The sequence below is a fragment of the Saccopteryx leptura genome, chromosome 1, assembly GCF_036850995.1.
Source record: "Saccopteryx leptura isolate mSacLep1 chromosome 1, mSacLep1_pri_phased_curated, whole genome shotgun sequence".
Taxonomy (NCBI): Eukaryota; Metazoa; Chordata; class Mammalia; order Chiroptera; family Emballonuridae; genus Saccopteryx; species Saccopteryx leptura.
The window spans coordinates 246159987-246184157 of NC_089503.1; the positions used below are offsets into that span (position 1 = coordinate 246159987).

The following is a 24171-nucleotide window of genomic DNA, read 5'->3' on the forward strand; positions in this document are numbered from 1 at the left end:
AACTTGGCGTTTAAGTGAAACTCTAGCAGCTTAAGCCAAACAGCCCATTACGCGGGTTGCAGTGGGGAATAAACGAGTGGGCCTACAACTCCCAGATGGTTCCGCGTGCGGCGCGAGAACTACATTTCCCAGGAGGCAGTGCAGTCTATGGGCGGTCCGCAGCAGTGCCCGTAGGACCCCGGGGCAGGAGCAAGCTGTCCGGCGCAGCGTCCGCAGGACCCCAGCGGCTACCCATGCTGAGGTGAGTTTGCGGGAGCTGCCGCCGCCGCCGCCGCCGTCCCGTTCCTGCTGCCGCCCTGCGCGGCTCCCCTGCCGGCCAGGATGCTGGAGGAAGCGGGCGAGGTGCTGGAGAACATGCTGAAGGCATCGTGCCTGCCGCTCGGCTTTATCGTCTTCCTGCCCGCCGTGTTGCTGCTGGTGGCGCCGCCGCTGCCCGCCGCCGATGCGGCTCACGAGTTCACTGTCTACCGCATGCAGCAGTACGACCTGCAGGGGCAGCCCTATGGTGCGTGGCCTCCCTTCTGGGCTTTCCCCGGGTCCCCGCTTCCCTCTGCATTTGCGCCCCCCACCCCCCATCCCTCTCACCCCCCCCCCCCAACTCGACCCCTGGCCCAGTCGGCCTACTCCCAGCCTCCCCCGGGCCCTGCCTCCCCGAGCCGAGATGCCTCCTTCCCTTAGCCTGGGCTCTGCTCCCCTTACCCTAGTGACCCTGAAACCCACCACTTCAGCCTGTCTACCTGGAGTCCAGGCGCCAGATCCTTACCCAGTCCCAGGCAAGTCAGATCCCTGGTGTCTGGACCTCTTCTAGGCCCACCGCTCTCCGCCCAGTGCCCCAGGAACTCCCGCACTGATTCCCACATCCCCCTCTCCCTAACAAGGACTACATGCCCCAGAACCTGTCGCTCCGACTCTCAGGCCACTCTCCCCCTGCTCCTGGGCCCCTGGGTTCCCTCTCCAATTCCCAGCTGGGCCAGAGTCTCATTGCCCAGGTCCTTTTCCCCGGGACAACACCTGGTGCCCGTCCTCACTTGGTCATGCTTTGTGCCCAGAGCTTCAGCCTCTGGCCTGGCCTGGTTGACTGGAGGTGAGCCTCCCTGATGAGGGTCTGCCAGGCCAGTTACCCAACTTGGCGTCCCACTGAAGCCCCACTCTCCACAGCCACTGGGTAGTGGCCACAGTCTGCTCCTCTTGGGCTCCCAAGCCCACATCACAAACAAAAGCCTGGCCCTACACTGGACCCATCTCTCTCCAGGTTCTCAGCTCTCCCTGATCCAGCTTATGAGGCAGATCCCTCAGAATTCCCTAGGCAGACTTTTCCGCATCTCCACTCCCCAGCATAACCCCCCCCCCATCTTTAGATTCCTGAGGGTCCCTTGGACTCCATGCCTTGTTCTCTCCTTTGGTGCTTTCCCGCTCAGCTCACCTTCCTTACCCCCAGCTTCCTGGAACCCCACTTTGCTCCCCCTCCTCAGGATTTCTCTATTTCTTTTGAGCCCTGGGCCTGGATCCGGCGCAGCTCCTTGCTCCCCACTCGTGCTTCTACCTGCCTGTGGTGGTTCTGACTTCAGTGCCTCAGTCATCCTAAATTCCCTTGTGTCCTCCCAGCTATATAGCTGTATCTGTTCCAGAACCTTCTGGCCTCTGGTTTCTCTTCTAGCCTGGTACCTTAAGTCCCCTCAAGTCAAAGCGTAATTTCCTCATAAAGGATCCTCCGTCTCCAGTTCTCCTTGTCCCCTCATCTCTGATGGCTCTGCCTCAGTTCTCTTAGACTTTCTTTCTTGTCCTTTTAGACCACCTCGTGCCCAACCTGAGACCACTGACCCCCCCCCCCCCGCGCCAGTCCTTTGGAGAGCCTTAGGCTCGGCACGTGTCCAGACTTCTTCCTCTCAGCTCTTTTCTCTGCACAAAGTTAATGTCGTTTCTGTTCAGAGCAGTGGTTGTCAACCTAGGGGTCGTTGGATGATAACTTTAGGATTATCATTCTGGGGGTGCTCTGGCTTTGAGTGGGTGGTAGCCAGGGATACTGCTCATCACCTCACAGAGCCTAGGTCAGCGCCACACAGAAAACAGTCCAGCTCCAGTGCCGAGGGGAGAAACTTGGGGTACAGTGGTGATTCTGAACCCTCAGGCTCTGGAGGGATTGGCGTGGGAAGCCAGAACCCTAATGTATGGGCACATTTCTGTGTGTTGACATTTTCCTGGAGGAAGGGTCTTGACCACTTGGAACATGCTGTGACTATTGATAGGGTCTGTACTTTTGCTGATATGGGAGCCACCAGCCATAGATGGACACTAGGTGCTTGAGATGTGACTCATGCAACAGAAGGGGGGAACTTGTAGCATTATTCAACTGTAATAAAATCAGATAGTCACATGTGATGGTGGCTGCCATGCTGGTCTAGAGTTTTTGTTGGTTTCCTAGAGGAATCTATAGTCCAGAAGGCCTAGATCCTGAAACTCTATATAACCAATTTCTCCACATCCTGAGTCTCAGTTCCATCCCCTCACCTCTGTCATTCTGTCCCAACTCACGGACTCACATTCAGGATCCTTCCTAAGAGCCTCCTGTTCTTCCCCTCCCAACACACCCAGCTTCTCTCTCTGGCCCTGTGGACAGCTGTAATCTAGCAGCTTGGGTGCCCTGGGTCCCCTTTAACCCCCTCAAAACTGTCCTGCTAGCATATAATGTGGCCTCCTCTCTTCCCTCCAAACCCACTTAGGAAATGCTGGCTGAATTTGTGGAGCACACAGGTGTCACCGTCTTTCTGAATGCAGAGCCATACTCTCCATCTCTCTCCATTGCAGATCCTTGGGAACCTTCTCTCCCTGGCCTCTTCTCTCCTTTCCCTCAGCTTTCTTTTCCTTTTCCTTTTCCTTTCTTTTCCTTCTCTGCGACCTTTGCTTCTGATCCTGGGATTCCTTTCCATTCTTTTTTCTGACTTGGCATCTCTCCTTAAATGCTCTCCTTCCTGGCCTCCTGTCTTCGTTGCTCCTAGTGAGAAACCCAGACACTGCCTGCCCTACATGGAACATTTATAGACTGTAGGTTCCAGGGATGATTGGAGGGAGCCTAGTGGGGCTTCCACTTTCTTAGCCAACTATTTCTTGTCTGCAGAGCAAGGAGACAGAGGCCTGGCTTGAGGAACTAGATGAGGCCCCGTGAGCGGGGCTTGCATGTCCACACCCCAATGCTGGTCACACCAAGTGATGTCCCTGGTGCAGATGTCGGGCGGACCATTGCTGCCTGGAGAGAAGCTTGCGGGATGGATAGTTGGTGCTGTGTAGGGGAGTTGGTTGTTGGAGGGGAGGTCCCGCAGAGGTCTGAGGTTATTTGTTCTCTAGCATTAGAAAAACCCGGTGTGGCCAGAAGTCCCAGGTCTCACCCTGCTGGCAGTGCCTCTGAGAGCCGGTCTGCTAGGTCACTGCCGATTGTAGTCTCCTCAGTGTCTTTCACACCCTCTCCTAGAGCGCACACTCCAGGCTCCCCACCTCTGGTGCAATCCCAGCTCTGGGTCTCTCGTTTCCCAACTTCCTGTTCTCTCCTGTTGAGAAACGGGGCTGGGCAGCTGCCCAGGAAGGAAAGGCGTGTGCTCTTCATGCTGCACTGTGAATGGTGCCAGGGAGATGCCAGGTACACAGCCATAGGTGTGGTCTCACCCCACTACCAGGTGGACTCTGGCCTTCCTGAGGTAACTGCTGCGTTAACAGTGCTTGCCACCGCGTACTTATGCACTGTGGTTGGCAGCTCATTCATGCTCATCTCAGTCAACATCCTAGGCTAAACAAGGTCCTAGAAAGTGGTGGGGGGTGGTTTAGCGTCCAAGCTGGGCACACTTGTCAGGGCTTCTTCATCTGGGATTGGCCCTTCAGCCATTGTTGTAAGTAAAGTTTTATGGGCGGGCGCACAACAACACCCACTGGTTGACGTGTCTGACAGCAGAGCTGAGTAGTCATGACAGAGCCAGTGGTGCCCAGTCAGGCAAGAAGACTGACTCTTTGGCCCTCAATAGAAAAGTGTGCAAGCTCTGCTCAGATCTGGGCCCATTGCGGGAACCGGTGACTTCTGTCCAGGTGTCCAGTGCCATCCATCAAGCATGACCTCTGCTGGTCTAGAGCAGGGGTGTGAGAGGCTGTGCCGACTTCACATGGGGCTCCCAGAGTCTGGAGCCCAGTCCCTGGCTTTGGTCTTATCCCCCTCCTTCCTTCTCTGGCTTGGCTTCTTCCTGGAAATCAGGGTCCTGACTCCTGCCCTGCAGGAGCACCAGGCCCAATGAGAAGATGAACACAGTAGGCTACACAGGCTGCCCTCCACATCCCCACCTCTGAGGTGACATTTGAGCCACCCCTGGGAGGCTGTGGGCCCTTGGGAAACTGAGGGCCTGGAACAGGTGGGACATGGAGGAAGGGCCTTCCAGCATTCCAAGACCTTCAAGGACATTCTGAAGGTCTTTGCTCCTTTCCCCTGCCTAAGGCAAAGAAAGGTTTCCTGGAGAATTGGGGGTGAAGGCAGGGTGTACCCAGCCCAGAGATGACCCTATTTCTACCGGGGACGCTTTCCCTTCTGTGTCCTGCAGGCCTCCTCTTCCCACCATCTCCTCAGGGCACTCCATTGGAAGCAGGCCTTCTGCTGTCTGCTCGCTTCCCCGGAGAGCTCGTTCCTGGAAAGCAGAGGCAGGGACCTAGGCCCTGGCCCTGAGCCTGAGGCTTGGTGGAGCCTACCATAGGTCTGTGTCTATGAGTACATGTGTGGCACCTTCCTGAGCTTCCACCTCTAGGATGGCTTAAGGACTGGCTCCCATGGGGAAGCCAGATCTCTCTCCTCTGTGTGCTCTGTGCTCACTGCCTGGCTCTCAAATTGGAGTTCCTGAGGACTCCATCCAGCCCTCATGTGGTTAGAGTTTGCTTGCTTGCTTCAGCCTGTGTCAGCCTGCAGCAGGTGAAATGTGCTGGACTTCTGGCTTGCCTTTGCAGTTGGGGTGATTTGACACAAGAATCGGAATTTCTAGAAGCTTGCCAGCAGTATGGCAAGTGGCCCTGAGAGTGGGGGGCTGCTGCCTGAGCCCCCTTACCCATCAGTCCATTGAAACATTTGGCCTCCAAGGGCCCATCACTGTGTTCCATGTACCTGTGGGAGACACGTAGACATTATTGCCCACTTCACAGTCCTGTGTATAACATCAACAGGGCTCCTTTGGGATGCCTTTCTCAAGAAGAACTCACAGGTGGCGGTGGTTGCGTGCTGTATACCCGAGGAGACCCTGCTGGGCCTTAGAAAAGCTCTGTGACATCCTGGTCCTGACCCACCACTTTGGTCAGGTGTGGGGGGGGACTCAGTTGCCTGGAGGAAGTTTGTGAGGGGTTGGGCTTCAGGCTGGGACTCAACCTCTCTTTCCCTCCCTCTGTCCATCCCTCCATCTCTGGGTCTTTCTCATGTTCTTAGGAGAGGATGGAGGATGGCACTTGGGTATAGAGCAGCAATAAGTTTCTACCTGGGGTGACTCTGCCATCAGGGGATACTTGGTGATGTCTATGGACATCTGTGGTTGTCACAATTGGGGGTACTCCTGGCATTGAGAAAGTGGGGACCAGGGATGCTACTCAGCCTCCCCACAGTGCCCAAGATAGTTCCCCACAGAGAATGACCCAACCCTAATGGCCACTTTGCAGTGTGGAGCTTTCTGAGGGTCCCTGGGGCAAGTTAGGGTTAGTTCATATGCTCTGGCAGGTGTTCATCAAGAACTGGGTGGGCCAGGAGCGGCTGTCAGTACTAGTTTTACCCTGCAGTGAACGAGGTTTCTGACAGCAAAGCCCCAGTTTAATTAGAGGGATAAGTAGCCATAGACATTCTAGGTGGTACTGAGGCCCCAAGGAAGTGATGAAGGCAACATTAAAGCCCTGGCATGGAGGATGCCAGAGAGGGCAGGACAAGGCCACTGGGCTCAGGGCCTGGGATTTGGGTTTGCCCCAGCATTCTGGGAGCTTTGGAATGTGGGCCTGTGGATTTGTGTAGGGGGAGGGTCTCAGCTTTCATTTGGTTCTCAAAAGGCCCCGCAACTTTCCAGGGTTCAGGTGGGCTCTGCATTCGTGGTCAATGGGATGCTGGCCATGGTGGACACATGTTGGGGGTGTGAGCAGGAGGGCTGGTGGGGCTCTAGGGATTCCTGAACCTGTGTTCTGTGGGCAAAGGTCTTGGACCCTACTGAGGAAGTGTCCCTTCTCATCTCCCTCCTACAGGCACACGAAATGCAGTGCTCAACACGGAGGCGCGCACCATTGATGCTGATGTGCTTAGCCGCCGCTGTGTGCTTATGCGGCTGCTAGACTTCTCCTATGAGCAGTACCAGAAGGCTCTGCGGCAGTCAGCTGGTGCTGTGGTCATCATCCTGCCACGGGCCATGGCCGCTGTGCCCCAGGATGTCATCCGGGTAAGCCCGCAGCCCTCCACCTTTTGTACAGGCCAGCATTCAAGCTTCTGTGGAAAAAGGAACACTGGGTTTGGATTCAGCTCCATGGCGAGTCATTTCACTTCCTGGAGTCTTTGCACTTAAGGAAGTGAATGGTGCCTGTTCCCCTTCATAATTGGCCCCTGTACCCCAAAGTGACTCTTCAGGGAACACTGGGTGGTGTCTGGGGACATCTGTGGTCATCACAACTGGGGGTACTCTTGACATTAAGTGGGTGGGGCTTGGGATGCTGCTTAGCACCCCACAGTGCCCAGGACAGCCCCACAGAATGTGATCTAGCCCCTATATCAGCAATGCAGAGATCAGCTTTGAATGAATAGGGTCTGATAGGATCCCCCAAGATTTAGTGGTAAAGATGCTTGTGCAGATGAGAAGGGGAGTGGGGCAGTGGGGGTGCCCATACTTCCTGACAGCCAGCTGAGTGCTGAGCAGGCAGTTCATGCCCACTGTCCCTGTGGGTCCCTACCATCAGCTTGGGGAGCCAGCACCCATTTCCCACTTACAGCTGAGGATGTGAGGGTCAGTGAGGGCAGAACTGGCCCACAGTAACACTAGACCTAACCCCAGTCTGGCTGGCTCCAATGCCTGTTTGCTCAGCCTACTTCCTGCTGGGTACCATCCAGGGGCCCCAGGGCATCACCACACCTCACCCATTCCTCTTTGTCACACTCCCCCGTCATCCTCCTGCCCCTTCCTCTTCTCTAGAGCAATTCTAGCCTCAGAGGAGGAGGCATTCTTTTAGGACATGGCCTGCCTGCTCTCCTGGGACAGACATTGGTCCCCCACCAGGCCACAAGTCACCTAAATGTGTGTCTTTTCCCCAGCAATTCATGGAGATTGAGCCTGAGATGTTGGCCATGGAGACCATTGTTCCCGTGTACTTTGCTGTGGAAGATGAAGCCCTGCTCTCCATCTACGAGCAGACTCAGGCCGCGTCCGCCTCCCAGGGCTCTGCCTCTGCCGCCGAAGGTGTGTTGGGAGCTGTAGGAGCAGAGCTGGTTCATGGGGAGCCTTCCTGGTTGACGGCCGGGGTCACGCTTTGCCACTTCTGAGACCCTTCACACATCACACATATTTAACAGTGCAGGTGACCAGACCTGCCACGTCAGTCTCAGGGCTACGAGCCAGGACTCTGCATTTTATCGCCGCCCCTCACCCCACCGCTGATATTTACAAACAGAAGTTTGAGAGTCACTAATCTGGAGGTTGGAGGGAGGTGTTTTCTGTCTTCTATATGTTTATGAAAAACGTGGCATCTATTTGGTCTAATCTATCTGTCTACGTGCTGAATGCATCAGGGTGGGGCTGCAGCATGATCGGGGAGAGAAGAAAACCTGCTTCCTCCTACTGCATGGATTGGGAATGCTTGGTGAACTGGGAACATGCATGGGTTACTGCTGGGGGTGAGGCAGTAAACTAAGAGAACTGCTGCTGAAAGGGACCCCCCTGGCGCTCTGTTCCCACCTATTGAGATGGCAAGTGTAACAAGAAAGTATTCAGAGCTGACAGGAGTGGACAAGGCAGGTGGGCTTGTCCACACTGGGAGACTTAGCGCAGTTCCTTGGGAAAACAGTTTGGCAATATGTGTTTAAGCTGTGGACAAAAGGTTCAGTCCTCCTGGCCAGATGGTTAGCTAAATATGTAGCTAGATCTGGGGTTGGTAAACTACAGCCCCAACTGCCTGTTTGTGTAAGTCAAGTTTTATTGTCACTCGGCTGTGTCCAATCATTTATGTATTGTCTGTGGTGGCTTTCCCGCTACAGCAGTACAGCTGAATGACTGGCAGAACCTAGCAGAAAATATTGCATCTAGCTCTTTTTAGAAAAAATTTGTCAACCCCTGGTCTAGGTTAAAGTCTTAACAATGTCCATCTGCATTGTGGTGGCAGAAGAGGGAATTTTCTGTAAGACCTGAATTTCCAGTTAGAGCAAAAGAGAGGAGGAATCAGTTATTTAGTGGAATATTATGCAGCCACTGAAAATGACATCAAGGTAGAATTTTAGCATAATGGGAAAATACTTATTTTATATTGTTAAGTAGAAAAAAACAATATACCATCAAATATTGGTTACAACTATCTTTCTTAGAAATAACTTATTTGTTTGGGGATATGTTAAGACTTAAAAGAAGAAATATTACAGTTCCTGGTGGCACTTTTCTCCCAGTTTCCTCCAGTGATAATATCTTACATACTCATTAAAATTATATTTTTAAATGTGTAAAGAGGCCCTGGCCGGTTGACTCAGTGGTAGAATGTCAGTGTGTGGATGTCCCAGGTTCAATTCCCAGTCAGGGCACACAGGAGAAGCGCCCACCTGCTTCCTGCTTCTCCCCCCCCCCCCCCCCCCGTCACCTTTCTCTCATTTTCTCCTCTCCTGCTACTCACGATTAGAGTGAGTTGGCCCTGGGTGCTGAGGATAGCTCCATGGCCTCTGCCTCAGGTGCTTAGAAGACCTCAGTTGCTGAACAACGGAGCATTGCCCCAGATGGACAGAACATTGCCCCCTAGTGGGCTTGCTGGTGGATCCTGGTTGGGGTGCATGTGGTAGTCTGTCTCTCTGCCTCCCCTCTCACTAGAAATAAAAAAAAGAAAAGTGTAAAGAACAGAAGCAGACTTAAGACTTGGCATACTCATGGGTGTTTTTAACCTGAAGTGAAAAAGTAGTGTCCACAGTGGTTCATTTGTTCACACTGAGCAAGGTGGGTGAGCACTGCCTCATGTCTGGTCACAAGCAGGTTACAAACTATTGGGAACTCAGGCTATTTTGGCCTTTGGGGCTGGGTTAGTGGATTGTGGGCCACCCAATGGGAGACTCCTGTTTCTGGGTCACCTCTAAAGTGACTGTCTTTTGGATGCTGAGCTGGTCCTTGGGAGGCTGGGTCAGAGTGCATGAACCTCTGAAACTTTGGAATGGATGCCTAAGGCTCCTGCAGAGTGAGAACCCTCCTGCTTGCCTGGAGTCAGGGTGACTGTTTCACCATCTTTTTTTTTTTTTTTTTTGCAAGAGAGAGAAGAAGGGAGAGAGATGAGAAGCATCAACTCATAGTTGCATCAGCAGTTAAGTTATTCATTGATTGCTTCTCATACATGCCTTGATTGGGGGTAGGGGGCTCTAGCCAAGCCAGTGACCCCTTGCTTAAACCAGCGACCTTGTGCTTCAAGCCAGCGACTATGGGATCATGTTGATCCCATGCTCAACTGGCGGCTTTGGGGTTTCAAATCTGGGACCTCAGCATCCCAGGTCAATGCTTTATCCACTGCACCACCACTGGTCAGGCTCACCAGCTCTTATCTTGGACACCCAGGCTCTTTCCCATGTCCGGTCATCACCTTGCATTCTAGTTCGTGTGGTCAGTTCTGCATTAGGGTCCAGGGTGTTGGGATGAGGATGCTGGCAGCACTGGTTGGGGAACCCTCAGCTGATCCCTCCCTGCTCTGTCCCTAGTTCTGCTCCACACTGCCACTGCCAATGGCTTCCAGATGGTCACCAGTGGGGTCCAGAGCAAGGCTGTGAGTGACTGGCTCATCACGAGTGTGGAGGTGAGTGCCAGCCCTGTTGCTGTGCTGAGACCATTGTCACGTTCTCAGAGCCTACCCTTGTGCCCAGTGCCCAGTAGGCCATAGTACTCACTTGTACCTGAGCATGCTAGTCTTCTCAGCCCTCTTCTTGGGCCAGACACTGCCCTCAGTATTAATGGGGCTGCTACTGCTGCTTTTTTTTTTTTTCTGACTGCTTGTTGTTTATTTTCCACTTAGTACAAAGCACACAGTTATGGGGTGTCAGAAAGGCTCACATAGAGGAAAGAACAGGGCTCTCTCAACCTCCTTTTTAGTATTTTGCTGTTTTGATAGAAAAAACCCCAACTCCTTCTACTGGCTGCAGTCTGCCTAGTCAGTGGGGTGGGGTAAGGAGGGGGAAGGTGGTAAAGCAGGAAGGGTGAGGGAAGGGGCTCAAATGAGTCTAGTGCCTCTGGAAGTCTGGTGGCTGGTGGTGGCCACTCGGGATGGGGCTCACTGCTGGCTTTGCCATGCTGACTGTCAGGCTGCTTCCTTGTGGCTTCCTGAGCCAGGTCACAGGTAATCATGCTGCTGGAGACCTGGGGAGATGCCGAGTGCTCTGGGGATTCGGATACTGTGGTCATGAACAGGAGAGTAGACTTCCCGAAAAAGAAACTCGCCCACCAGTGACCTGGGTTCACCTTGGAGAGACCAGGGTCGTGGGGGGTGGCGTCCCCAGGGTACTCGCCCCTCCACAGGAGCTATTGCTGGAAGTAGAATCCAGGTGGCACCAGCAGTAGTTGTGGGTGGTCACAAGTGAGCTGCTGGAGGGGATGGCTGCTATTCTGTTGCTTGTGGACTCGTCGGAACCTTGGCAATGACCCCTTGTGGGCCTTGGTGGATGATCACAGGTGGCTGGAACTGGGGCGCTAGACCACAGAGCCCATTTGAAGAGGAGACCACAGGAGGCTGCTCCAAAACTGAGACATGGGGTTCACGGGGCTTCTCTGGGCCCAGATCCCCAGGCACTTAACCCAGATGGTGGGAGTCTGCTTAGCCCGCCCCCCCCATGTCACTGTGTGGACTCTGGTAGAAGTTGGGGTACAGCCACATTGTCAGCCACCGTTATTCCTCCAGGACTAAGTGAGTCTGCCCTCAGGGCTGTTAAACACACAAAGCCAACTGAGAATCCCATGCTTTTCTATGAGTAATTTTTGAGTAAAATTTTTATGCAGGAGGCAACGGTGAACATGGTATCTTCCCTCCCTTGAATTTCTCCTCCATTTTCAGAGGGGCACTCAAGGATGTCTGGGCTCAGAGGCTTGGAGCTGAGCAAAGTGGCAGTGAGGAGAGGACTGGGATTCTGGGTGGAGGAGTCAGGGCACCCACAGGGTTGGACAGGCTGATTCAGGGTGAGGGGAGGCCACTGTGGCCTCTGAGCAGTGGATACAATAATCAAATGAATGTCTGGTTTTTTTAATTGCATAAGAGATGATAGTGATTTGGGCAGGAAAACCTACACTGGCCAGAGTCCTTGTTATCAGACTTTCAGGGGTTAGGTTCACCTGCACTTGGTCTGGTTTCCCAAGGGAGTCACAGTACATAGAGCCACTGAGCATCTGGTAGACCCTTCTTACCATGGGGACCTCTGTTCCAACCTGCCTGTCTGGCTGCCTTGACCTTTGGTTCTGGAAATAACTGCTGCCGTGAGTCTGCTGCCATCTTTGTTATTCACATAGTAAACAGGAGGCAGGGAGGAAGTGGGGGTGCTCGGCCTCCCTCCCACTGTCCCCACCCAGTGCTGGGACCCGGACCTCACGGAGCTCTTAAGGCTCCATTCCCGATGACACCGTTTCTCCTTGTCAGCAGAGCTGTGCCCTCCAGATCAGTGGCTTGGAGTTCAGCCTTTGGAGGGTGAGCTCACTGTAAGAAGAGCGAGCAGATTCCTATAGCTAGAGCTGTGATCAGCAAACTGCGGCCCTCAGCCAAGTCCAGCCCTCAGCCTATTACTATAAATAAAATTTTATTGGCACCTGGCCACGCCCATTTGTTCACATATCACCCACGACTGACTAGTCATGACAGACCATAGAGCCAACAAAGCTAAAAATATTCCCTCCACCCCACTCCTGCCGGATGGGGGCAGCCTGGGTGGGGTCAGGACCCCAGCCGGCTTTCCCTTCAAAGACTGTCTCTCCACAGGGGCGGCTGACGGGGCTGGGTGGAGAGGACCTTCCCACCATCGTCATTGTGGCTCACTATGATGCCTTTGGAGTGGCCCCTGTACGTATCTGCTTGCCTTGGAGGAGGGGAGGTGGGCGTCTCCTCCCACACTGCTCCGGCCCGCTCAGGCAGAAGCAGCTGTCTGTGGACAGCAGCTGCGCTCAGAAGAGCAGCACCCATTCCGAGGGCCCTTTAGCTATCACCTCAGCTCCCCATGAGGACCGTGCAGGGTGGGTGTCGTTGTGAAGCTGAGACAGAGGCTAAGCCAGGGCAGGTCTCCTGGCCAGGCTCCCATTACAGATAGGGTGCCAGGCCAGGGAGAGAGCCCAGGATGTGGGGGTCTCCAAGACCCTTGGTTGACGATTCAACAGAAGGGTCCCAGGACTCAGCAGATGATCGTCCTCATGGCTGTGGTTTGTGCAGAGACAGAACAGAGCAGGATACGCTGAGGAAAAAGGTGCATAGGGCATATCAGGGTGGGGACCAGAGTCCTCTGTTGGTGGAGTCCACAGGACTCACTTAATTCTCCCAAAATAAGATATAACAATGTATGTGAGGTCCCGTTCCCAGGGGACTTAGAGACCCAGTGCCCAGAGTTCTCACTAGGGGCTCATCATGCAGGCCTTCTGCCTGGCACATCTGAGATCCTAGACTCCAGGGGAATAGCAATTTGGGGCCAGGGAACCCCCTGTCAGTGAGGGTGGCATGAGCCCCCAGGGTCCAGTTGCAGAAACCACTGAGGGCCTGCCTTGCAGGCCGGCCCCTCCGAGAACAGAAGTCTGAGGTGCACTTAGCCTGCCCCCAGGTTGCAGGTATCCCTGGGGCCGTGCTCTCCCAGCCTCCAGCACAGCAAGCACGGGCTTATGACAGAGTGTGAACCTGCTTCCTTTGTCAAGAAAGCCTTACTTTGAAAGAACAACCAGCTGAACCAAACAGGTGCTGATTGTGGTGGCCCTGCAGCCTGGTGTGAGCTCCTGGCTATGCCACAAACCAACGGCAGTTCCAGGGGCCACACTGCCTGGAAAGCCAGCGCTATCTTTGAGAGCACCTAGACCAGCTGGGGCCAGGGACAGGCACTGAACAGTCAGCTGAGAACAACGCTTCTCAACTTGTTCATTATTCCTTTTTAGACATTTTTGTTCTAATTTCTCACTGTCTTTGAACAGATGTAATTCCCATAATTTAAAATTCACCCTTTTAAAGCATAAAATTTAGTGGTTTTAATTTTTTTTTTAGGTGAGAAAGAGATAGCAGACAGAAAGGGAAAGAGATGAGAAACATCAGCTCATCATTGTGACAACTTAGTTGTTCATTGATTGCTTCTCATATGTGCCTTGACCAGGGGGCTCCAGCTGAGCTTGTGACCCATTGCTTGAGCCAGCAACTTTAGGCTCAAACCAGTGACCTTGGGCTTCAAGCCAGCGACCTCTGGGCTCAATCAGTGACCATGGGGTCATGTCTGTGATCCCATGCTCAAGCTGGCAACCTCAGGGTTTCAAACCTGGGTCCTTAGCGTCCCAGGCTGATTCCCTGTCCACTGCGCTACTACCTGGTCAGGCTAATTTTTTTATTTTTGAGAGAGTGAGACAGGAAGGGGGCAAGAGAGTGAGAAACATCAACTTATAGTTGCTTTCACTAGTTGTACATTGATTATTTCTCATATGTGCCTTCACCAGGGCCAAGCCAGTGTCCCCTTGCTCAAGCCAGCAACCCTGGGCTTTTCATGCCAGTGACCTTTGAACTCATGCTGGCAAGCTTTGGGATTGTGTGGCAGGTTCGTTGCTCAAGCTAGTGACCCTGTGCCGAAACACCCGTGGTCAGAGCCAGTGACCTTGGGGCCCAGCGACCTCAGCATTCCAGATTGACATTTTATTCACTGTGCCACCACCAGTCAGGCTAAGTGGGTTTTTTTTTTTTTTTTTTTTTACATTTTTCTAAAGCTGGAAACAGGGAGAGACAGTCAGACAGACTCCCGCATGCGCCCGACCGGGATCCACCCGGCACGCCCACCAGGGGGCGATGCTCTGCCCATCCTGGACGTCGCCATGTTGCGACCAGAGCCACTCTAGCGCCTGGGGCAGAGGCCACAGAGCCATCCCCAGCGCCCGGGGCCATCTTTGCTCCAATGGAGCCTTGGCTGCGGGAGGGGAAGAGAGAGACAGAGAGGAAGGCGCGGCGGAGGGGTGGAGAAGCAAATGGACGCTTCTCCTATGTGCCCTGGCCGGGAATCGAACCCGGGTCCTCCGCACGCTAGGCCGACGCTCTACCGCTGAGCCAACCGGCCAGGGCCTAAGTGGTTTTTAATATGGTCACACAATTGTATGACCATCAACACTGTCTAATTCCAGAACGTTCCCATCATCCCCAAAAGAAGCCCCATTTTCATTAACAATCTGGATATGTCACATAAATGAAATCACACATTGTGGCCTTTGGTGTCTGGCTTCTCTTACTGAGTGTCATGTTGCCCCTTCCCCATGAATTTTTATGCTATCAATACACTATATGTCGGTGTATGGATTGTGACCTTGGGAGGGTCCCAAGCAATTATGGAATCCAAGATTTTTTCTTTCCCTAGAAATCATCATTGCCCCATTGGGAGCACTGTTCTCGGTGTAGAATCCAGATGGGCTGGGGGGGCAGCCTTGAAGGCTCGGAAGGCTGAAGGGAACCCGTGCTGACTCCGCCAACAGTGAAGGGTGGGTCCAGGTGTAAAACTGGTGCTGGGTGAAGGCTGCCTTGGTGGCAGAGCTACCTGCCCGGCACAGCTCAGAGCAAGGAAACTCAGAAGAGCCTTTGGCTCATCCCTGTCCAGAGGCTCATCCCTGTGGACATCAAGGTGCTGTCAGACTAGGATTCTAAGCAGAGGAGGACAGCTATCCCAGGTGTGCTCTAAGTGTGGACTGAGGACAAGATTGGAGGCGGGCAGAGTAGGCCCAGATGCTGTGAGAGGGCAGTAACGAGGTGTTGTGTGTGGCCTGTGGTTGAGGGGTGACTCCTGGACCTGTCTTCTCTACCCACAGTGGCTGTCACATGGCGCGAACTCCAACGGGAGTGGCATCTCTGTGCTGCTGGAGCTTGCTCGCCTCTTCTCCAGGCTGTACACCTACAAGCGCACCCACGCCGCGTAAGTGATGGCCAGGCAGAAGGGGCCGAGGGCCAGGTGGGGCCACAGGCTGACAGGGTCACACTGATTACATGTGAGCCTTGTGGTCCAGATGCAGTTCCAACCCCAGGAATAACAGTGTCTGTGTATTGAGGGCTATCATGGGCCAGGCCCCTCCCACATTTACCCCCTGGAATCCTGCCCAGAAGGCCCGGCTGCTGTTAGTCCTGGCAAGCGTTGGGGATGCTTTCAGCTGTAAGTAATAGAAACACTTAAAAAATAGTCACTTAAACTAGTTTCCTTGTCGGCACTGTGGGCACTGGGCCGGGTCATCCTTGGTTTGTTCACACACCATGCTGCCCTGGGACAGAAAGGGGCTCAGTGAGAGTATCAGTCTCCTAGACCTGTTGTCACCAAGCGCCACATGCAGGGTAGCTGAAACAGACATTTATATTCCTAGTTTTGGAGGCCAGAAGGCCAAGATCAGTGTCATAGGGCCATGTTCCTCACCATGGCTCTGGGGCAGGGTCCTTCTCCTGTATGTAACTCCTTCTAGGAGTTACATAGAGCCCTCAGAATTCCTTGCCTGTGGCTGTGTAACTGCCATCTCTGCCTCCGTCCTCGCGTGGTCTGTCTGTGTCTTTTCTCCTGTAAGGACTGCTGGGCCCTGGTAGGCCGGGTGAGGTAGAAGACGGGGGGCCCAGGGGCGTCCTGTGTGAGAGCCCCAGCTTCAGTCCCACTTCAGGGAAAAGCAGCACTGAATTCCTTTCACTGTTGATCTTTCTGGGGCTGTTTCCTGGTTGTTTGAAACCAGGTTGATTCCTGGTTTTGAGAGCTCAGTGAAGCCTCTGGAACTCAGTTCTCACCCAGGGGTGACTGCACTAGGGGACACTGGACCATGTCTGGGGACCTCTGTGGTTGTCACAACTGGGCATCAAGTGGGTGAGATCCAGGGATGTGGTTTATTTCACCACAGTGACAAGGATGGCCCCCACACAGGGACGACCCAGGCCTGTTAGCAGTGGGCAATGGGGAGACCCTACCCTAAGGGCTGGTGAGGATTTTGTACTTGGGGGAGACTACCTCCTCTTTGTGGACACTCACCTGTCAAAACTGACACCTCCACTCTCCCCATCAGGTATAATCTCTTGTTCTTTGCCTCTGGAGGGGGCAAGTTTAACTATCAGGGGACCAAGCGCTGGTTAGAAGACAATCTAGACCACACAGGTTAGTGACCCCCAGCTGGCTCAAGACATGGGATCAGGGGTTCCTTGTTCCCCAGCCTTGGTCAGCTCCTACTGTTCCTACAGATTCCAGCCTGCTCCAGGACAATGTGGCTTTCGTCCTCTGCCTGGACACCTTGGGCCGGGGGGACAGCCTCCACTTACATGTGTCCAAGCCACCCAGGGAAGGGACACTGCAGCATGCCTTCCTGCGGGAGTTGGAGATGGTAGGTGCCCCAGGGGCAAGTGAGCCTTCCAGGTACCAGCTACCAGCTTGACCCAGTGCCAGGCACGTGCCCATTTTACAGACAAGCCTTATGAAGCTCTGAGAAGGGTGGCAGCCTGTCACAAGGGACTCGGAGACCAGGCTGGGATATCTGCCCTGTATCCCTCATTAGCTAGTGTTCACCATTGCCCAGGCGTCAACCGCACAGGTTGCAGTGTTCTGCAAACACTGGGGCCTTGTGTGAGCCTCAGTGGGTTTCTGGGAGGCAGGTGGGTTTCTCTTTGTTTCTGAGGGCGGGAGGCTGAGGGAGGGCCATGGGATCCTCTCAGCTCTCAGGGCCCTGTGTAAACATTTGTGCAATGAGATTGGTATGAGGGGGTCCCTTCACAGAATTGGTGGGGTGTGAGTGGACTCCCTGATTGCATCACCCCACACAGGTGGCCGCTCACCAGTTCCCAGAGGTGCGCTTCTCGATGGTGCACAAGAAGATCAACCTGGCGGAGGACATCCTGGCCTGGGAGCACGAGCGCTTTGCCATCCGCAGGCTGCCTGCCTTCACGCTGTCCCACCTAGAGAGCCACCGTGACGGCCAGCGCAGCAGCATTATGGACGTGCGGTGAGTGCGGCCCCAAGGCCTCCCCCTTGACTCATAGCTCTCTCTCTGCCAGCGGGATCCTACAAACAGAAGTGTTTCTTCCAGAGTGGGGATGCTGGCGGTAGATCTGGGTACCTGGAGGGAATAAACACCATGTGGGTGCTAGGGGAGGGACTGGCACTGGTGTGGCAGAAATAGGAGGGTGCTAACTCAGCAAGGGGGTGCTGGGGAGGGAGAGGACAAAGCGTGTGGCCTTCCTCCACCCCCACCTCCTGTGCGTGACCTTTGGACCCTAAGCACCGGAGTTCACCCTGTGGCCTATGTATGGCTGTGCTGTGGCCTTGAGAGCTGTGCCCTGTCTCTCTGGGCCCCCATACCTCCTTGGGAGCCCTCCTCATGCACCCCTTTCTCACTTTCTCTGTGTGTGACACAGTACCTCTGGATTTCATCGTTTAGGGCCTCACATCCCCTTAGTTCCCCTTGCTGGCATGACAGCCCTTATTGGGGCTAGGACTTTATGGTGGTGGTGGCTGCCAGACCCTGAGCCTGGGACAGTCTGCCTGTACTGTCTCATTAGCAACAGCCTAGCTCCTGGACATATGTCAGCTGAGGGGATGAGAAGGTGGTCCTGTAGACTGATGACAAGCAAGACTCAGAGAGAGAGAACAGGCCCAGCGGGAGAATCAGCTGGTGCTGGCGCTAAAGGGCTTCTTGGAAGACGTGGCACTGAAACCAAGAGACATGAGTCAGGAGAAGGGCGTTCACAGGCAGAAAAAGCTGAGAGCAAAGGAGAGTTGGAGGGAAAGAGGAACAGAGCCCAGAGGATGTGCCAGACCTCCTCCCCTTCCCTGACCCCTCTGAAGAAGGTCCCAGCATCTCACCCCCTTGGATCAGTGACATTTTGCCTCCAAAGCTCCTCTTTTCGGGTCCGTGTTGCCAATCCTCAGTGTCCCTTGGCTTGTGTCTGCATCACCCCAGTCTGTCTCTGTTGTCACAGATTTCTCTCCTATAAGGATACCAGGTATTGAATGTAGGGCCACCCTACTTTAGTGTGACTTTTTCCTAACCACATCTGCATAGATTATACTTCCAAATCAGGCTATGTTCCCATGTTTGGGTGGGTGTGAATTTGGGGGCCATTTTACCCTACTACTGGGTGTTAACATTGACTCTACCCTCAACAACCAATTGAAGCAGTTGCCCTGATCACCTCTATCCCGTGTTCCAGTTGAGGAAACTGAGGCTCAGAGGGGTCTAGTCATTTCAGGCAGACACAAGGAGCCAGGCCTGCTTCTCTACACCTGCAAATAGCCCTGAGGATGCTGGGCAGCTTTTCTAGGAGGGCAGAGTCCCTCTTTTTTTAAAATAGTTTTTTGCCTGACCAGTGGCCCAGTGGATAGAGTGTTGACCTGGGACACTGAAGTCCCAGGTTCAAAACCCTGAGGTCAGTGACTGGAGCACAGGCTCATCCAACTTGAGCATGGGATCATTGATGCGATCTCAAGGTCACTGGCTTGAGCCCAAGGTCATTGGCTTGAGCAAGGGATTTCTGGCTCAGCTGGAGCCCCATTCCGGGTCAAGGCACATACAAGAAGCAGTGAACAACTAAATTGCCACAACTATGAGTTGATTCTTTTCACCTCTCTTCCTCTCTCTCTCTCTCTCTCTCACTGGAAAGAAAGAAAAAAAAGGTGTTTTTTTAAAAAAATGTATTGATTCTTAAAGAGAAAGAAAGGGAGAGAGACAGAGAAAGAAACATTGATTTGCCCTGGCCGGTTGGCTCAGCGGTAGAGCGTCGGCCTAGCGTGCGGAGGACCCGGGTTCGATTCCCGGCCAGGGCACACAGGAGAAGCGCCCATTTGCTTCTCCACCCCTCTGCCGCACTTTCCTCTCTGTCTCTCTCTTCCCCTCCCGCAGCCAAGGCTCCATTGGAGCAAAGATGGCCCGGGCGCTGGGGATGGCTCTGTGGCCTCTGCCTCAGGCGCTAGAGTGGCTCTGGTCGCAACATGGCGATGCCCAGGGTGGGCAGAGCATCGCCCCCTGGTGGGCAGAGCTTCGCCCCTGGTGGGCGTGCCAGGTGGATCCCGGTCGGGCGCATGTGGGAGTCTGTCTGACTGTCTCTCCCTGTTTCCAGCTTCAGAAAAATGAAAAAAAAAAGAAAAAAAGAAAAGAAACATTGATTTGATGTTCTAATCTACTCATTCATGCCATCATTGGTTGATTCTTGTCTGTGCCCTGACTGGGGACCAAATCCACAACCTCAGCATGTTGGGACTATGCTCTTATCATCGGAGCTACCCAGCCAGAGCCTTTCATTTTAAAGTGGAATCTGGGCCCTGCCAGTTTAGTCAGTGGATAGAGCATTGGCCTGGCGTGCGGAAGTCCTAGGTTCAGTCCCCGGTCAGGTCACACATGAGAAGTGACCATCTGCTTCTCCTCCCCTCCCTCTCCCCTTTTTTATCCTTTCCCCTCTCACAGCCAGTGACTTGATTGGTTCAAACACTGGCCTCAGGCTCTGAAGATAGCTCAGTTGATTCGAGCATTAGCCCCAGACGGGGGCTGCCAGGTGGATCCCAGTTGGGACGCTTGTGGGGAGTCTGTCTCACTCTCTTCGTTCCTCTTTCTTAAAACAAAAAAATTGGAATCTTAGGTATGGAGAGGTGCCCGCCCTGCCCAAGGAGGCTGCGACTTTTCTTATTTTTATTTTCATTAGATATGTGATTGTTCTTGCTTTTGGTGATTATAAATGGTGCGGATTCCAAATATATATAGATATTTTTCAAATTTGCCCTTGAAGGTCCCGGGTTGATTCTAAAACCCTGACCCGCAACACGAGGCTCATTGCAGAGGCCCTGACTCGAGTCATCTACAACCTGACCGAGAAGGTGAGACATCCCCGCCCTCCCCCCCACTCCCCACCGTGGCCTCAAGCCCTCCACCCCAGAGTACCAGGAGGGTCTGGACTGAGGGCCTGTCCCTTCCTCTCTTTGCAGGGGACCCCCCCAGACATGCCTGTCTTCACAGAGCAGATGGTAACCATTGGGCCAGGTGGGCAGCAGTCCTGGGGCTAGTGGTAGACAGGGGTCCCATGACCATGACCACGTCCCTCACAGCAGATCCAGCAAGAACAGCTGGACTCGGTGATGGACTGGCTCACCAACCAGCCCCGGGCTGCCCAGCTGGTGGACAAAGATGGCACATTCCTCAACACACTGGAGCACTACCTGAGCCGCTACCTGAAGGAGGTGAAGCAGCACCACATCAAGGCTGACAAACGGTGAGGCGCAGACAGCCCCCACCCTGTCACAGGCTCGGGAGAAGTGGAGCTGCCCAGTGAGCATGCTTTTCTAGAATCTTCTACACCTCCCCTCGTGCCAGATTGAGCAAATAAAATATTGGATGAAAAATAAAACGATAAATATGAAGTACAGGGTGCCATTTAAATTTGAGCTTCAGATAAACAAGTTGTTAGTATAAGTATATCCCATGTAATGTTTGGGATATACTTATACTAAAAGCCTATTCCTCATTTATCTGAATCCACAGAGAACTGATGTCCTTTGTTTTATCTGGCAACCCTATACCTCCATCAACCCTCTGGTCCTGTCGTGCTCTGTGCATCAGGTGGCTTGTACCCAGGTCCCTGTCAGCCTCTGGGGTGCTCCTCCCTACTGCAGGCCCCTTAGGTTTTGTCTTTTATCTGCTCAGGACTCCCAACTCCTCAGTTGGGCTGACGGGCCACTCTCGGTGTGTGTCCATGGGCAGGAGATGTTCCCCAGACTGTTCATTACCTTGCTGGCCTCCACTTTCCTCCCGACTCATGGTACTCCTGGGAGACAGAGCGCTTAGACAGGAGAAAGTGAGGCTCAAAGTGGATCCACAGCCATGGAGCCAGGGCCTTTGAATCCCAAGCCCTGGTCACCCACCCTCTGTAGAAATGCTTTCTAGACCAGGAAGGTTTCTGTAGTCATCATATTTCTTTTTTTTTTAAAGATTTTTCTTTTTTATTGATCTTAGAGAGAGGAAAGAGAGAGAGAAACGTGGGGTGGGGTTGGGGGAGGAGTGAGAAGCATCAACTCTGTAGTTGCTTCTCATGTGTGCCTTGACCAGGCAAGCCCAGGGTTTTGAACGAGCGACCTCAGCATTCCAGGTCGACGCTTTATCTATTGCACCACCATAGGTCAGGCATCATATTTCGTTTTTCAAGAGTATATTTTAACTCCAAAAAAGAAATAGTAAAGATGGTACTTTAGAATAAAGGGCAATGGCAGCCTCAAGGAGACACACACATGGGGTGCTCCCTGCCTTGATCCTGGGCTGGTGGGACCTCTGGGTGGTCTGGTGTCTGGGAGCCACAGGACCTGGCCCAGCTGTCGGGGTGAATCCACTGAGAACACACTCTCTCCCAGGGACCCCGAATTTGTCTTCTACGACCAGCTGAAGCAGGTGATGAATGCTTACAGGTGAGCTGCTCTGGACCAGGAGCCCAAGTTCCCCTGGGTTACCATCCAGGGGACTGGTCCACAGGACAGCCAGGGAATGGCAAGTCCTACACCCTCCCCTGACCCCTGACTCCCCGCCCTCCAGGGTCAAACCAGCTATTTTCGACCTGCTCCTGGCAGTTGGCATTGGCGCCTACCTTGGCATGGCCTACACAGCAGTCCAGGTGAGCAGTCCAGGGTTGGCCCGGCCAGGCAAGGTCTTGCCCCTGTCCTGCCTAGAAACGGGTGGCTACATAGGTCCCTGGGCCTTCCTTGATGGGGTTTATCCCTGGCCTCACTCATGACCTTTCTTGTGCCCTCCCACTGCCCCCAGCACTTCGACCTCCTGTACAGAACAGTTCAGAGACTACTCCTGAAGGCCAAGACACAGTGACGTGGCCCAGCCAGCACCACAGGCCCCGCCTGCCACCCTCACCATCTTCGGCCTGCAAGGGCTCACCGAAACCCCTAATTACAGAGCTTTACTGTGTTGCTCTTGAGGGTTTGGGGGATTCTTTCTCTTTTTTGTCCTTCAAACTCCCTTGGAGGAACATTTGGTGGAGTTCTGGGGCCAGGCCACTGACTTGGGAGTAAGCCATGGCTGAGCCCCTGGCCCTGGAGACAGCAGTGTAGTCCACAGGGCGCTATGCCGTGCTACGAAAGGAAACTTACCCGGCACAGCCTTGGGGTCATTTCTGCTTGTGACACTGACCATGGCTGGCACTGGCTCTGCACCTGTCCTCACACTGTCTCCATCCCCCTCAGTGACTCAGATACTCTCTTCCTGTTTGTCTGAAGAGAGCATCAGCCCCTGGGTCCCTAGGTTGTAGCTCTTCCCCAGGCTAGGGCTGAGGGACATGTCTCCCCTGAACCCCTGTTGGACAGTGGGTATCCTGAAGACCTGGCAGTCTCCCCCACTCTGCTACCTCTGTCTAGCCCCTGCATTGTTCCCCCTCACTGGAGCCTCTCTAGCCTCTGCTCCCTCTTGCTGCACCCTGGGGAGCGCCAGCATCTTCCCTAGGCTGTTTTCTCTGTCGGCTCCTGGACTCCCAACTCCTAACTCTCAAGGGGGAGCTGGGTGCCTGTGGAGGGCCCAAGACCAGAGGCAGTCCTAGAGGAGTCCCCAGAGGAGAGGCCCTGGGCTGGAGACCCCCTGGCCCCTCTGCGAACACACTTCTTAGCCCATCTCCCTGGGCCTGTTTTCTCATCTGTGAAGAGGAGGATGTGTCCTGGGAGAGCACTGACCCTTTTAGAGGTGAGGGGTCAGGGGAGAATGTTTGTTGAAGATGCAACTGTGGGATCTAGAGGGGGGAAGGTGTGGGCTCCCTGGGAGCCTTGACTGAGCCCTCACTCCACAAACCAGGTGCCTAATAGGGCTTGAGCTTCTCTCGGGTGGGAAAAACGCGTCCAGTACTGGGTGGGCCTCAGGGAGGTGCAGGTGTACCTATTCATGAGCAATATAATCAACCAAGTATAAGTGCTAAGGGGAGGGTCAGGACAGAGGGGGTTCAGGCACTCCAGGGAGGTCGAAGCAGCTTAAAGGGGCAGGAGGACTGGCCCTCCTTCCCCCACCCAGGCAGTTGCTGCCCCTCCCCAAAGCCCACCAGCAGGAGAGACTGGGCTCCCCTGTGGGCTTTGTCTCTGCCTCCACCTCCAGCCTTCCATTATGGTTCCCTCCTGGGCACATCTGTTTCTGACTTCTAGTCTTCCAGGCTCCAGATGTTGGCCAAGCCAGGCCTAGGGAGAGGTCAGCATGGGGGCCTTGTTCCCCCTTCTCCACCCTTCCTGGTGGATCAACTCTCTCCAGAGACCATTCACCGAATGGCCAGCAACCTCTGGGGGCTAATACCACAGGGCGGGGCTGGGGGGGCTCATCCTTCCCTGCATGTGACAGCAATGGTTGCACCATCTGGGGTTGCCCAGCCAGTGTCCTCCCTCCCCAGAGCGGATGGTCAGGACCACTGACTGTTCAGAGCTCGGGCTGGTTGTAGGATGCAGCTGGACGATCAAAGAATAAAGCCATATTGAACAATCAGCCTTGAGTGTCCTGTTTGGGGGCTTCTGGGGGTGTGGGCAGAACTGATTGCTTCTGAGGCTGTGGAGGGGGTGTGTTCCATGCTCTCCCAGCTTCTGGGGTTCCTTGGTTTGTGGACACATGGCTCCCATCTGCCTTCACCTTCCTATGGAGTCCTCTGTGTTCTCTAATAGGATACTGGTCGTTGGATTCAGTGCTCACCCTACTCCAGCACTGCCTCATCTCAATATCTGCAAAGACCCTCTTCCCAAATAAAGTTTTATTCTGAGGTTCCCAGAGGACAGATTTGAGGGGACACCATGCAACCCAGTGTGGGGTT

General features: G+C 54.0%; 1 protein-coding gene across 4 annotated transcripts; it reads left to right on the forward strand.

The window, feature by feature from the left end:
• The first annotated feature begins 132 nt into the window (after positions 1-132).
• Positions 133-23852, forward strand: NCLN (nicalin). Of its 4 annotated transcripts, none has more exons than XM_066343422.1 (15): positions 133-241; positions 6235-6425; positions 7289-7433; positions 9911-10005; positions 12166-12246; positions 15210-15313; positions 16431-16519; positions 16603-16742; positions 17179-17357; positions 20134-20221; positions 20330-20368; positions 20450-20613; positions 21746-21799; positions 21924-22002; positions 22152-23852. In XM_066343422.1, the coding sequence occupies exons 2-15, from the start codon at positions 6309-6311 to the stop codon at positions 22209-22211; spliced, it is 1434 nt and encodes a 477-aa protein (XP_066199519.1). In that variant the 5' UTR covers positions 133-241; positions 6235-6308; the 3' UTR covers positions 22212-23852. The 4 variants fall into 4 exon arrangements, with proteins under 4 accessions (XP_066199519.1, XP_066199491.1, XP_066199500.1 ...); XM_066343394.1 differs by having other exon boundaries at positions 182-505; XM_066343403.1 differs by having other exon boundaries at positions 182-505; positions 20453-20613.
• Positions 23853-24171: the final 319 nt, after the last annotated feature.

Excerpts from the sequence above, each read along its gene's own strand:
- NCLN (XM_066343394.1), top strand. The coding sequence starts at position 322 with ATGCTGGAGGAAGCGGGCGAGGTGCTGGAGAACATGCTGAAGGCATCG. Across the intron at positions 7,434-9,910 it reads CTCTGCCTCTGCCGCCGAAG|TTCTGCTCCACACTGCCACT; the intron begins GTGTGTTGGGAG and ends CTCTGTCCCTAG. Across the intron at positions 22,003-22,151 it reads TGGCCTACACAGCAGTCCAG|CACTTCGACCTCCTGTACAG; the intron begins GTGAGCAGTCCA and ends CACTGCCCCCAG.